General features: G+C 40.1%; 1 protein-coding gene across 1 annotated transcript in view; it reads right to left on the reverse strand.

Moving 5' to 3' along the window:
- The window catches only part of smyd3 (SET and MYND domain containing 3), a 77381-nt gene that overhangs the window by 12586 nt on the left and 50178 nt on the right, over window positions 1-14617 (reverse strand). Inside the window, exon 6 of the mRNA XM_034224252.1 lies at window positions 3681-3748. Coding sequence (XP_034080143.1) covers window positions 3681-3748 — 68 coding nt within the window. The remainder of the gene's footprint in view (window positions 1-3680; window positions 3749-14617) is intronic.

Consider the following 14617-nt stretch of genomic DNA (forward strand, 5'->3'; position numbering starts at 1 on the left):
GCTTACTTTACATTTTCTCCAAATCTTGAACCATGACATTTCTTCAGGATTTGTTCCGCCTACCCAGTTTCATCTCTCTCTGGAAAATGTATTCCAGGTCTTGTAAGGTTATTTGTGTACTCCCCAAGGGTGTGACCTATCCATTTTCACTTTCTCTTTATTTCACTGTGGCTCTATCTTTCTTTCTGTAATCCGCCACAGTGCCTCATTCGTGGTTGTAATGGGCCGACATTATGTAGCGTAAAGCACCTGTTGACTAACATCTGTATCTTGCCTTGGGGGGGCTCTAGTGGTTTGCCACATCTCAAAACCATAAGGCAGAACAGTTTTCACGTTGGAATTAATGATACGTAGCGAGGTGTTGTTGGAGAACTGGCTTCATAAACCAGATTGGCCGTAGTGTCTTAAACGCCTGCTGTGCTTTACAAGTGTGTTTCTCTATGCTCTTAACTGCTGCTCCATTGCTGCTGATGTTGCACCAATAGGATGTGAAATGTTCACCTCCCTGCTGAGTGTGACGGGAAGTTGCTTCAGGTTTATTCTCATGGTCTTGATTATTAGAGCTATGACGAAGTAAGTGTATAGTCTTATAATAGTCGTCTTGTATGTAGCCTGCTCCTAATGAATTGAAATAAAAAGCCTGAAAGACAAAAACAGGTAACTAAACTTTAAAGATTTGCATATTACCCGGGCTGAGACTGTTATGGTTGTTCATCTTTTTCTTAAATTAAAGTGTTTAAAACCTCCCTGACCCCATAAAAGAGACATTTACTGTCACTGCACACATAGCTGGAAAAAAATACTCAAGAGGTTGCTCTGTTTGTATGACCCCATCCATTACTGCTGTTCCTGTTTGTCATATTCATAGAGCAAAATAATGGGTGCAAGAGATAAGGAGTGTGTGTGTGTGTGTGTGTGTGTGTGTGTGTGTGTGTGTGTGTGTGTGTGTGTGTGTGTGTGTGTGTGTGTGTGTGTGTGTGTGTGTGTGTGTGTGTGTGTTTAGGTAAAACCATCAGTAACCCCCTGGCTTTGTTCTACAGTGGAGAAGTTACGGGTTGAATATCAACTAGAAATCAATCCCTCCAAATGATGGTTTTATCTGATGGAGAGCAGCTCATTAGCATACTAATTAGATGAATTAACTAAACCGCATCTCACATTAACACCAACTGTTGCTGAATACTGCAGCATAGAGAGCCGTATATCACACGGGTAGAGATGATAAAGAACTAATCATTGATGATATTCATTGAAAGAAAGGGTTGAATACTTTCTTCCATATGTTACTGTCCTTAGATAAGAGGTTCTCTCTGTGTCTTTGTAGTTCACTACAGCACTAATGCAGCAGACTTCAATTAAATAGCACTAAAAATAACAATCAAATTTAGTGCAAAGCTTTCACATGATACTAAAATAAATGACAGGACTTAAACGCGTTTGGTTTATTTAGCCGACGTGACTCAAGTTATTTGTTCCCAGTCTGAAGCGAGTCCCTAGTCCCCATTTTTTCCTATACACACATTAAGTTAAGTCACTGACTATACATCAAATCAAGTCGATTCCTTAATTAAGGCCGATCAAGTCACTAGTCTGTTTGACTTCCAGGTCTAGTTTTAAATCATTTATTTTCTCTCATAATGTTGCAATGGCTCTAATAGACTTAAGTTTACGTCTCAGATGTTTGGATACGACCGCTTTCATTCATTTGTATTATATAGGATTGTGTTGTAATGTAAAACCTCTGAAACTCCATTATCATCATAGTGTGAGTTCAAAATCAAATATTGGCTGTAATTATTCGTCCGTTAGCAATTAAAAAAGAGGCAGGACATTCATATGCTATGATTATCATTTGCTATCAGCCGTGTTTGATTTGAAACAACTCTAGTCAAAAATCACGAACCCATACTATACGAGATGTACATCATATTAATGTCCAAACTCTGAGGTAGTAAAAAACTCTTACATGACACTTTTGAACAATTTCTTTTTGAAAAATATATTCCAATATGTAGTCCCGTTTTTCAGATTTTGTATCATATTGTCAGCTCATCTCACCTTCCTGTTTTCGTTTCAGTGCATCTCCATGAGGATTTAGCACATGGTTTACAGTATGTTACTCTGAGAGATGATATGAAGTTGGGATAGATTACAAGTCAACTGTGAATAAACAAACAAAGGATGTGATTTTACAATGTATTTTTCAGAAAAAAAGATCAGCTGAGAGTACAGAGACAGACAGAGAGAAGGATGAGGGCAGTGGAGTCAGAGAGGAGAGTGAGAAAGTCAGTAAATGAGAAGAGTCATGGCGTGAACAGAGGTGTAGCCTTGCCAGAGTAATCCCCCCTCTCTCTTCAGCAAACCCAGTTGTTGCTAGGCAACCCAAAATATGAATAGGCAGGGGACCATCCTGCGAAAAGGCCCATCATTTATGGATGAGTTACGACACAAATCGCAGACACACACTGACACAGACACACGCTGTTTGGCTGAGCTTTGGTAAAGCCACTGTGACCATCTGACATCTCAACGCCAGCCAGATAAACTGGAAGAGATACCTGCAGAGTGTGTGTGTGTGTGTGTGTGTGTGTGTGTGTGTGTGTGTGTGTGTGTGTGTGTGTGTGTGTGTGTGTGTGTTGGTATAGCTCTAACAACATGTGCAACGACAGGCCAAATCCCATCCCATTCACTCAGGACTCAATACAGGGATTACAGCGCATTCCACCTCTCTCTCTGTGAGTGAGTTTGTGAGTTTGTGTGTGTGTGTGTGTGTGTGTGTGTGTGTGTGTGTGTGTGTGTGTGTGTGTGTGTGTGTGTGTGTGTGTGTGTGTGTGTGTGTGTGTGTGTGTTGCGTGTGTGTGTGTGCGTGTGTGTGTGGGTGTGTGTGTGGCCTAGCATTACTATACTTGTGGGGACCTAAATCTGTTTACAGTCACGTGTGGGGACTCGCCTCCCTTATGGGGACAAAATGGACGTCCCCATAAGGGGAATCATGAATTTGAGGGTGAAGACTTGGTTAGGTTTAGGGTAACATTAAGGGTTAGGGTTAGGCAGGTGTTGGTTATGGTTAAGGTTAGGATAAGTCTCCAGGAAATGCATGTAAGTCAATGTAATGTCCCCTGAAGTGATGTATACATGGTATGTGTGTGTGTGTGTGTGTGTGTGTGTGTGTGTGTGTGTGTGTGTGTGTGTGTGTGTGTGTGTGTGTGTGTGTGTGTGTGTGTGTGTGTGTGTGTGTGTGTGAGCAAGACAAGAATCACATATGAGTTTGAGTGTAACCATGTATTTCTCCATGTGTTCTCGCTTCTCTCTGCGTCCCCCCGTCTTCCCCAAACAGCGTTATAATATTCTGTCAACATTCATTTTCAAGGTTTCGCCTCATGACAAAAATCACTTCCCTTTCTCCGTTCTTCCTTGTGCTTCAAATAACTGTCAGGAAAATAGCAATGGGGGCTTTGGAAAGTGAGCAGATAAAGAACGGCTGGGGTTGGTTGAGGTGCGTCGATGTGGCAGGTAACTTAAGAGACACATTTACATTTTGTGGAATCTTTAGTGTATGAATGAGGAAGAGAGAGGCACCATCTAACAGTAATTATGAGCCAGATTGAAATTAATGATGCTTTTTGGATTTGTAATGCTTCACACATTGCCCTTTGAGTGTGCGTGTGTGTATGTGTTACCTAGGATACAGCCCAACTCCAATCTCCTGCAGCTCTCCGTCACTGATGGTGAAACAATTACATGTCACCTAAAGGAGAGGATACAAAAAAAAGGGGGAGAAAAGAGAGAGACATGATTTGTTAAATTGCCTCAGGGAACCAACAATAGCTTTCATCATATGTTCTGAACATTTTTACATATCTTTGGCACTTGCAAAACCCCACCGGCACTCCAACTGAAACATGACATTCAACGTTTTCTTTTTGAGATGCAAAGGATTTGAATGTTTGAATTTACCACCTGGTTATTTTTGAGCCGGGAACATTTTATTTATTTCAAAAGGAAAATGAACGTTTCTCGCCTGTAATATATTTTTTTCGTCAACAAAGTAAACCGAATTGTGTATCAGTGATCATGTGCAGTGAATTTAAAAACAAGTGAAATGTTTTTTAGTTTCCCTCAGGCCCTGTGAAAATGATAAAGTGAAAACATTTGAGAGTAAATGTTTTTTAAAGACAAATTTCCTTGGAAACAACAACAAAGAGACAGATAGCAGGAAACACACAGACACAACGATATTCCTTTTGGGAATAGAGCTGAGATGAAAGTGATTCATCAGCTTCAACATGATGGATGTTTGACGGAAGAAGACAGGAGGAAAAAAGGAGACGAAATGTGATAGACTTCTTCTTGGAGTCACTAAAGACAGGAAAAGCATGGTGCTATTAAAGCTCTTAAGGAAACATTAATTGCATATATATATTGGTTTGTTTCTTTCAACTAACTAAGTTGGATCAGAGATGGTTTAAATAACAAAATGCTTGAAGAAGTTGTTTAAAGAAGAGAGACAGGAAGAGATGATCGAAGGAGAAACGGCAATAAACACACCAAGGAGTGATAGATAAAAAAGAAAGATGGTCTCTGATGTGTCAATTAGTGAGCGGTGCTGGTAAACAAGTGTGTGTGTGTGTGTGTGTGTGTGTGTGTGTGTGTGTGTGTGTGTGTGTGTGTGTGTGTGTGTGTGTGTGTGTGTGTGTGTGTGTGTGTGTCGGTGGTCGTGGTGTGTCTGTCTGCATGGGGTCGAAGGGAGTAGATAGACAATTGTAACTTTAGTAACATAAGTATTCAGACTGTCAGATAAAGAGGCAGGCTGAGCTATGCAGAGAAGGAGGGTAGGATTTAAAGTGAGCCACAGACAGATATTCCTCATCCGATTGGATTTGAATCTGCAGTTGTAATAAACACCATTAGAGCCGAGCCTCATGGGAAATAAAGCTTTTTACTCAACTTATTCATAATAAAGCCGACAGGAGGGAATGTGATTACATAGAAAAACACTGAGGGACTCACACGTATATACAGGACTACGCAGATCTTAAACAAAATCCTCCACACACACACAAAGCGTTCATTCTTCATCTCACACACACTTACACACACTTCATTGATATTCAGTTGCGTTCACTGTCATCTATCATCTGTGCCATAAGGCATCCATTAAAGTGAGGGGGACACAGACAACATTTAATATGGCAATATGTTGTCTGCGAATTGCAATACATCAAGATAGAATAACACTTAAGTACTTTTACGTGATTTTAATGAAGTAGTACAAAACACAGGAGTAACACAATCGATTCATCGTTTAAATGCAGGACATTCCTCCAGGTTAAAAAAACGATTTGGTGCTTTTCTTTGACTGTGTGAGAAACAACAACTCCTAAGGTTTGTGGACTGTTGATTGTACAACAATGGCAATGTAAGTATAACAGCACTGATTTGTGAAACTGTGAGGGGCATCTTTTACAAATGTTTGACTTTTAGACAACAACAACGAACCAAAAAATAGGTGATGAGTCAGATTACCAAATAATGAAATAATGCTTAGTTGTAGCCCTACAGTACATAACATGACAATTGACTGAATAAACATGTGGTAAATGCTGTTGTGAGGTCACAGCATCTTAGATTTTTGCACACCAAAATCTAATCAGTCCATTTTTGACTCAAGGTGGATATTTGTTGCCAACTTAAAAAAAGAATTGTCCTTCAGGTGTTCTTGAGATTTTGCGTTCATGAGAATGGACAGAAATAAGTTCATACAGATGGAAGGACGGACAACCGTAACACATAATGCCTCATGTTGTCGGTGCGTAGACATACAAAAAAACATTGCATTCATTTATTTTGCCCACTCCCTACACCTGTACCGCTTATTTCACCTCATTAGAAAAAAGCAGCATTGGTTTGTGACAGCGGGGATGATCGTGCAGACAGAGAAGAAAGGATGGTTCTGAGGAGAGGGAGGGGGTGATGAAGTGTGGAGGACATTTAAACAAACAGTGGTAGGGCACTCAGCTGGGCATAGATCTCTCCCTGTCACACACACACACACACACTATAAAACACACACATACTATACACACAACAAACATGCACACACCAGCTCCCTCTCAGGGGGATGAGAATCAATCTAGCAGAACATCCACATCTGCAGAGCTGGCTGGTGGACGCCTTTTGCATCCCAAATACAAAACACACCCACACACAAACATAAGCAGGCCTCGTTGCTTTACACAAATATGAATCTCATGAATCAATTCCTGTAGGTTTCTATCTGCCTCACAGCTTCCTCTCCTCTCTCCCAGACTCCCTGCCTCTTTTCCTTTAGTCAAACACAGCAACAGCATCACACTCTTTATTCAGAGGCAGAACAGATCACATCAACAGACTAAGAGTGAGTGATCTGTATCAGCTGGAGTAACCACTGTCAAAATGTATTGTAAACAGATACCTTAAAACTGCTCTTTGATCTCATCAAACACCGCTTCACTGTTAGTTGACAACTGATAAAGCTAAACTCTGACAAACACTGGGTCAGTCTGATTCCTTCACCTAGAGAGCTTTCTCAAAATGGTTTGTAAGGAATGAAAAGTTCCCTAAGAAGAAATGAGAATGAATAGCTGAACTTGCAATGCTGCATTTAATAAAAATAAAGGGTTTTTTCTGGACAATGGAGACAAATGTGCAAAAATTAGGTATTTTTGCCTCTTTGACCATTCGTTTAGCTCATTACATGGTATTCAAGGTGGCTTTCTCTGAGGCAAACTGATTGAGCGACAGAAGTAAAGTACATTTTCAAACAGAAATGTTCTATTTTCAGCTTCTCAAATGCAAATATGCCATTCTAATATGTCACCTTTGGCATTCGAAAATTAAAATGGGGATTGTTCATGATATTTTAAAGATAAAAAACTATGAGAAAAAAAACGAGTACATTAGATACACCTGCAGAACGTGTGAGGTCATAAAGATGTACCTAAACCTATCTGTTCTGTTTGTTAATCATTTAAGAGAAGTGAGTTTAAACCGTCTCGTTTGGAGGTGTAATGCTTTTGCAGAGAAAAAGCACATACTGTAATACCACCCATCAGTAACCATGGTGACAGCTGTGTTCTACTTGTGATGAGAGACTATAAGAGCCTCCCACGGTTGACCTGTTTATTTATAACCTCTACGTTAATAAAGTGAGTCCTCCACAGGTACTGAGTGGGGGATCAGAGGAGGGGACACTCAGCTGGTGAAGAGGAACCAGTTTGAGACGTTTCAGGGTCTGCAGGGCAGCCCTACTGTATATCCATCTTGAGTAAATTAATTGTATTCCACAAAATGAAATGAAAGGAGCTCTCCAGCAAATAATGAAGCAGAAATTCTTAACAGCAGGCTCTTAACGGGGATTACAGGATAGATACGATTCAGCTACTGCCATTCCCACTGTGGAGAATTACACAATTACTGCGGCGGTACAATAGATACCAAAGCGTGTCTGGAAGGCTTTTCTTCAAGATGGTGCGGAAAATGTCAGTCCCCACATCCATTCATTTGTTTGCTCATTTGTTTTTCTGTCTGTCACAGACAATATTCCCGCTGATTAGATTTTGGTGAAACGTGTAGAGATGATGAATGTGAGATAGAGGAATGGAGGCAGAGACAGGCGAATGAGTGAGCAGCCTGTGATGTGGAAAATGGAAAAAGAAAAGATCAAAAACACCCGGTCTCCAAAATGTCACTTTTTCAAAACGGATGATACATTTTGGACTTCATACTGACAGTTTTGAAAACATTCTTGGAAGGTTGATGGTAATAATCACCAAATATCTGTTTCACACAAGTCCAATTTCCACTGCATGGCACGGTTTGGCTCTCCTCAGTTCGACTTGTTTTGCATTCAAAAGGTTCCCTGATTTCAACATCAAACCACCAAAGGCACATTTCAAAACTCAATTGTTCAAACTTTTCAGTTTCTACAATCAGCACAAGCTGTCAAAGAGGTCAGGGTGAAACTATGATACGTTTCACTTCCCCTAACCAAGTAGTTTTTGTGTCTAACCAAACCTTAACCATGGTGTTTCCACAACACACTTACTTTTTACAGTGGTTTGTGACGACTTTAGAAGACCCAGACACTACATATCAGATCAGAAAATGCTTCTATGTGTGTAGACCTGCAGGGGATGGACGAACATTGCATTTTGTGGTATAATTTTGGGTGGACTTGTTGGAACAGTTTATTAAAAATGATCAGAAATCCTTTCCCAACCACAGGGACAGTTAGGATAAAAAAGGCAATTTGAATAAGTACAGTTAAGATATTACATTTAGAGGTAAGCACATATAAGAGGAAGCAAGTATTATGAAGTACTTGAAAATATAGAGTGTTACAGAAGTAGCATCCAGTAAAATGGAAGGACGGACTAAAGTGATCAGCAAGTCTATAGTGTGCACGTTTAGTGTGTCCACCACTCTCCATTGCTGTCCAAACACAAGCGGTTGAAGTTCTGTACTCTTTATTAAGAAACTGTCACCATCAATCTTTCACTTGGTCTTCTTGAGTTTTGTCAAAATGAAAATAAGGATATGTGAAGCATCTTATAACATGCACTAGATTTACTGCTGATATAAAATGAGGATGGATGTGATTAAATAAAAAACCTGTCCATCTATCGCCACAACAAGACAGGATTAAACAAGGACAACTTAGAAGGGTAGACTAACCTCAGCGCTCTCAGTAAACTGAAGTCAGCTGCACCTTAAATGCTTTTCTGACATTAAATATGCAGCAAGGGCAGATCAAAATGATTTAATTTATTTTAGATATATACGGGTGGCACATCTCTTAGAGGATAGACGGGTGTTTGGGACGATGCGGAGCGGGTGGTCCTGTCATCTCATATCCGAGGCATTGGTTTGCTTTGTCCTGTCATGTCAGTTCAAAAAACTTGTGACTGGATGGTTTAAGTCTTTAATGTTGCTGGAATGGGTTCAATTACTGTCAATCTTGGAAACACTACAAAGGCCATCAGACACAATCAAAGGCTGCATCTGTGTGTGTGTGAACTACTAATGCTTTGATAAAGTATTTATGACCTAAACATACGCTTTCATCTCTCCATAGACAGGCTGACAAACAAAGACAGAATTACTGAGGAAATGTGAGAAAGAAAACGAGGCTAAACGTCAATGTCACACACACACACACACACACACACACACACACACACACACACACACACACACACACACACACACACACACACACACACACCACACACACACACACACACACACACACACACCACACACACACACACACACACCACACACACACACACACACACACACACACACACACACACACACACACAACACACACACACACACACACACACACACAACACACCACATACACAACCATTAATATCTTTCTCTGTCTCTCTACTTTTGTTTAATGTTAGTGTCACTCTAATTGGGGGGCCATATTTCCAAAAGTGTGCATGATTATATTTAATCTCTGAGGAACTAGTAAATGTTGAACCCAATAATTCAAACTAAATGTATCAAGGTGCCATCAAATTGCTCAACATAAATGCTATTGTTGCTCCATATTTGCATAATGTAAATAGTTAATTTTGAGTATTCTTTACCAAAATCCCTGTGGTTGTCCTTTATTTATTAACCGATTTGTTGTTTGGTTCCATCACAATATGTGTGGATAAGCACAATAAGGAGGGCTACAAAGGAAATGTTTGTAACTCTATCTTCACCCTCAACAAAAGGCTGATAGCAGGCACATTAGGAGAAATGTGGGGGTCTGCAATGCCACGATGACCCCCAGGGTTATTACCTGCAGTGAGTAAAAGCAGCCTCAGTGCAGACCGTTTTTCTCCAGGTGACAGAGGTGATGTCCTAATGATGTGTCCCCTCAGCAGTCAGACAAACTGTCCTGTGTGCAGCTGCTGCCACACACTGCTCCATGTGTGTGTGCCGTTAGATGTGCCTTCACACTGCAGGCAGAAAGCTCCAGTTAAAGAGCTACAGTAACAACCCACAGAATTATTTCACAGCCAGAGGTCTGAGCTTGAGCCACAGAGTACTCTCTGAATGACATACTCAAATTCTATTAGTGTTCAACTCCAGTGCTGACCGGACAGCTGACAGTGCAACCTTATTATCATAATAACTACATGCATTTATTCATACTAGAGCCAATGTATTTATTTTTAATATCATCCAAGGTTTGCATTTATAATGCCACAGAATGGGCAGATTCAGTCGTTAGCTGCAAGGTTTTGATTTTGCATGATGGCCGTTAATAGACTTGGTTGCTAAACAAACAATTATTTTTTATCATCGCCCTCCCTGAAAAGCTATGGAACTTCATTTCCAATTTCATTGCCCATGCCTTTCCCCTCATTTCCTGTCTCCTCTTCATTGCAAACTCACAAATAAACACACAGCGCCCCAAAGAACACTAACATTTAACTCTAAAAGTATGCACTCTATTTTTTTAGCCTCATTACAGGTGCATTACCACCTCTAGACTTGGATATATGTGTCAAGTATCGAACTTCAAATTAAACTATAAATTAAGCAAGTGTCAAATTAAAAACACATGTTTTGCAGAGAGGAAAAGAGAAGAGAAGAGAGGTAATAATTGCAATGCTGAGGATTTTACTGTCTTTTTGATAAAAAAAACGGCAATAGAATGGTTCAATTCAATTCAATTCAAAACCTTTATTTATCCAGGTAAAATCCCATTGAGATCAATGATCTCTTTTTCAAGGGAGATCTGCAGCAGTAGGTTCCACAAGAAGACATAAACAACAGAACAACAAAAGGACATCATACAGCAAAATGTACAGGGATTACAATTTACATATTTAACCACAAGTACAGGTACCAACAGCATCTGATTTTGTAGCATCCAACCGAGCTTTAAAAACATGTAGTGGTACTAGCTTGGTAATTTTCCATTCTTTTTGCAGACTGTTCCATGTTAGTGGAGCTGCACATCTAAAAGCTTTCTTCCCTAAGACAGTCCTAGCACTTGGCACATTTAATAAAACCACAGCATGCGATCTCAGGCAATAAGTACTTCCAATTAGCAGAGAGATCAGAGAGCAGATATAAGATGGTAGTTTATCCAACATGGCTTTGTAAATGAAAAAGTACCAGTGACTGAGCCTCCGTACAGTAAGTGATGGCATAACCGCCTTGGTATACAGGGTACAGTGATGCGTAAGTGCTTTACAATTTGTCAAAAATCTCAGTGCACTGTGATACGCAGCATCTAACTTGCTCAGGCAATGGGCAGGTGCATTCATATATAACAAATCACCATAATCCAGCACAGGTAAAAAGGTCACAGTGACTAGCCTTTTCCTGGCCTCAAGCGAGAAACAGGACTTGTTCCTGTAGAAGAAACCTAGCCTAACCCTCAGCTTTTTAAGCAGGTTATTGACATGAAGTTTAAAAGTGAGACAGTCATCAAGCCAGATACCCAAGTATTTGTAACAGGTAACCACTTCAAGTTGTATTCCTTGCGTAGTTACAATATCCAAAGCAGTCTCTGGTGTATTTTTAGCTTTAGCTTTAGAAAAGAGCATTACCTTGGTTTTATCCACATTTAAAAGAAGCTTAAGCTCAGAGAGCTGAGCCTGAATAATGTTAAAAACAGCCTGTAATTTAACAACAGCCTCGTTAATCGAGGGACCTGCACAGTACATAATGGTATCGTCCGCATAAAAATGTAAGGTTGCTCCTTCGACATTTTCACCTAAACTGTTAATATAGATAGAGAATAATAGCGGACCTAAAACTGAACCTTGTGGTACACCATTAGTGATGTTTAACCACTCAGGAGACAGCCCATCAAACTGAACACATTGGGACCTTTCAGAGAGGTAGTTTACAAACCACCCTACTGCATGGCTGGACATGCCTATACTGACCAGCCTTTGCTTCAAAATGCGATGATCGACAGTATCAAAAGCTTTGGATAGGTCAACAAATAGAGCTGCACAACTCTGCTTATTATCTAAAATACTCGTAATATCATTTACCACTTTCATTGTGGCAGTGATGGTGCTGTGCGGTTCCTTTTTTTATCCATTACTCACACACACCCTTAGAGTCTGTATCTGTTCAAACAACCGTAAACAGCCAAACTGCATCAGAGGAAGGTCATGGAGAGGCAGGATCACGGGAGGAAAAAGGGGAAGAAAGGCAGGTGGGAGATTGAGAGAGGCACAAAAGACAGATATGAGGGAGAACAGGTTTGATACAGGAGAGGGAGGACAGAAAGAGGGAGGAGAGATGAGCAGAAATGTCTTAGTAAACCTGTTTGTGAAGTTGCAGATCGTGAACTACAGCAGAGGTGCTGAATTAGAGAGGTGCACCCTGGGAAAAAACATGGAGCTGAATATTAAGTGGAAGGACACAGAAGGAACAACGGCTACAAGCAGCTGCTCTGACAAGTGTCGCCAAGAGTTTTTAGACTGACATATTTTTCCATTTTACCATGAAGGGCATTCAGTGACGAGAACACGGACACCACCATCTGTGTCCCGTACATTTTTTGTTATGATGCTCAATGTTAACATGTTTTTTTTATTTGAGTTGCAAATGACCAAAACACGTTCAGAAAAGTGAGGTCAGAGGGAACAAATCCTTTCTCCTAATAAATGATGTTCCCCTTCAAAGACTGAATTCACAATTAGATTTCAAGTGACTGATTTTCGACCGCAGTTTTAAAAGTGTGTTTAGTAGTAAACATTAGTATGCAGCACGACTTCTTGGTGGGAAAAGATCTTGGTTTAGTCACACTGCATTGGTGAGTGTGTATGTGCACAGGCCAATATTATGTGGTGCAGGAAGAGGACTCACATTTCTCATACACCCTCACACACACAACATTACCTCTGTGTGTGTGTAATCGAACACGAGATTGCCTCTTGCTCTCTAATGACTCATTTCTAATGCTGATACCCAATCATCTCGGAGAGAAATAAGAAAAGAAAGTGCTTTTGTCAAGTTAGCACATTTTCAGCTGATGAGCTCCTAAGCTGTGGCACCCGAACACACACATATAAACACACACAGTATACTCCACCCACACCACAATCATGCATATATGGAGGCAGATTTATGGAACATAAAGTATACCGCTAACACACACATTTCTGTCTGTGGTGAAAAAACTGTGTGTGTGTGTGTGTGTGTGTGTGTGTGTGTGTGTTAAAACCGCATCTTTACACACATTCCTACAGTAAGCATCCTAGTCCAGTAAAGGTCGACTTTTGAATATCATGTGAAGCAGTCCTATGATCAGTGAGGGGTAAAGTTTGTATTTTGTTGGTCGAACGCACTTATTGTAAGTCGCTTTGGATAAAAGCGTCAGCTAAATGCAATGTAATGTAATGTAAAGGTTGCACCCAACACTGATTCTCAACAACACATGCATGCTACACGTGCAAGTCAATCACATGCATGCAGAGATAATGGTGTTTATACAGTAAATCCAAGTATGGCCTACAGCTGTGTACGAGCAGACATGACCAGAGGGTCCACTTCATCTCTTGCTTACTGACTTTCTGCATAGCAACACGAAAAAAAGAATAAAAAAGACGGTTTGATAAAAAAAAAAAATCAGACATGAAAAATGAAGAAAACCCAAAAAGAAATGAGCAAAGTTTAGCCGTCGGTTCGCAGGTTAAGTAAACGAATGCTTTTAGATTAAAAAAAGAGGTTATTGTTTTCAGAGCAGTGTTCTTTAGAGGAAATCATTTTTCACTGCTTGGCTGCTCTGCCATAGTCTGAATCAAAGAGTGTGACCCAGGGGAAAAGCTATTCCTCTTTCCACTCTGAAGGCAGCAGCTCTTTTTTCTGTGCATTTGCAGCACCCATAACTTTGATCCCACAACTACGACATCTTTTTCATCCTTAACCCTGGGTGAACACGAAAGCAATCAAAAGATACTGAGCGTATATAAATGTCACCCATCAGCCTCAGCATTTAAATATGTTGGATGGATTGTGGCTGATTTACAGTATGAAATACAAACACTGGTCTAATGTTATTCACATATGTGCTGTGTAACGTACACTCATCCTTTATTTATTTTAAATTGTGTATTTCCTCAGAACCTGTAATAACTGGATTTGAAATACTTTCTTAGGTCCCATGTCCTATAACAAACCACAACACTTCATTAGTGTTTGTGTGTGGGGGGGTCATTGTAAGTGAGAACATCTTAAAATGTAAACGTCTCTGTGTGAAAACACATGTAGCCACAGACAGATATTTTTGAGCATATAATCTACAGGTGTTACACTACACGACAGGCCGAACTAACACATCTAGATGCCTAAATGCTTCGGTGATACTGTTGAAAACGATGAAAAACTGCCTCTAAATGAATGAGCTTCGTGTGTCAATTCTGTCACAGGCGAACAGATGACATCAGTGCATGCGCATGAGTGTGAATAAAACCATTAAAAAGCACCGGCGCTTTCACTTTTTTATAATATTTCCTAAGATAAACAATACTCAGAAACAGATCTCTGTATTCAAGTTGAAGAATAGAGCTTACAAAATGTTCTGCAAAACATCTCTAGA

Source organism: Gymnodraco acuticeps, unplaced genomic scaffold (genome assembly GCF_902827175.1).
Source record: "Gymnodraco acuticeps unplaced genomic scaffold, fGymAcu1.1, whole genome shotgun sequence".
Lineage (NCBI taxonomy): Eukaryota > Metazoa > Chordata > Actinopteri > Perciformes > Bathydraconidae > Gymnodraco > Gymnodraco acuticeps.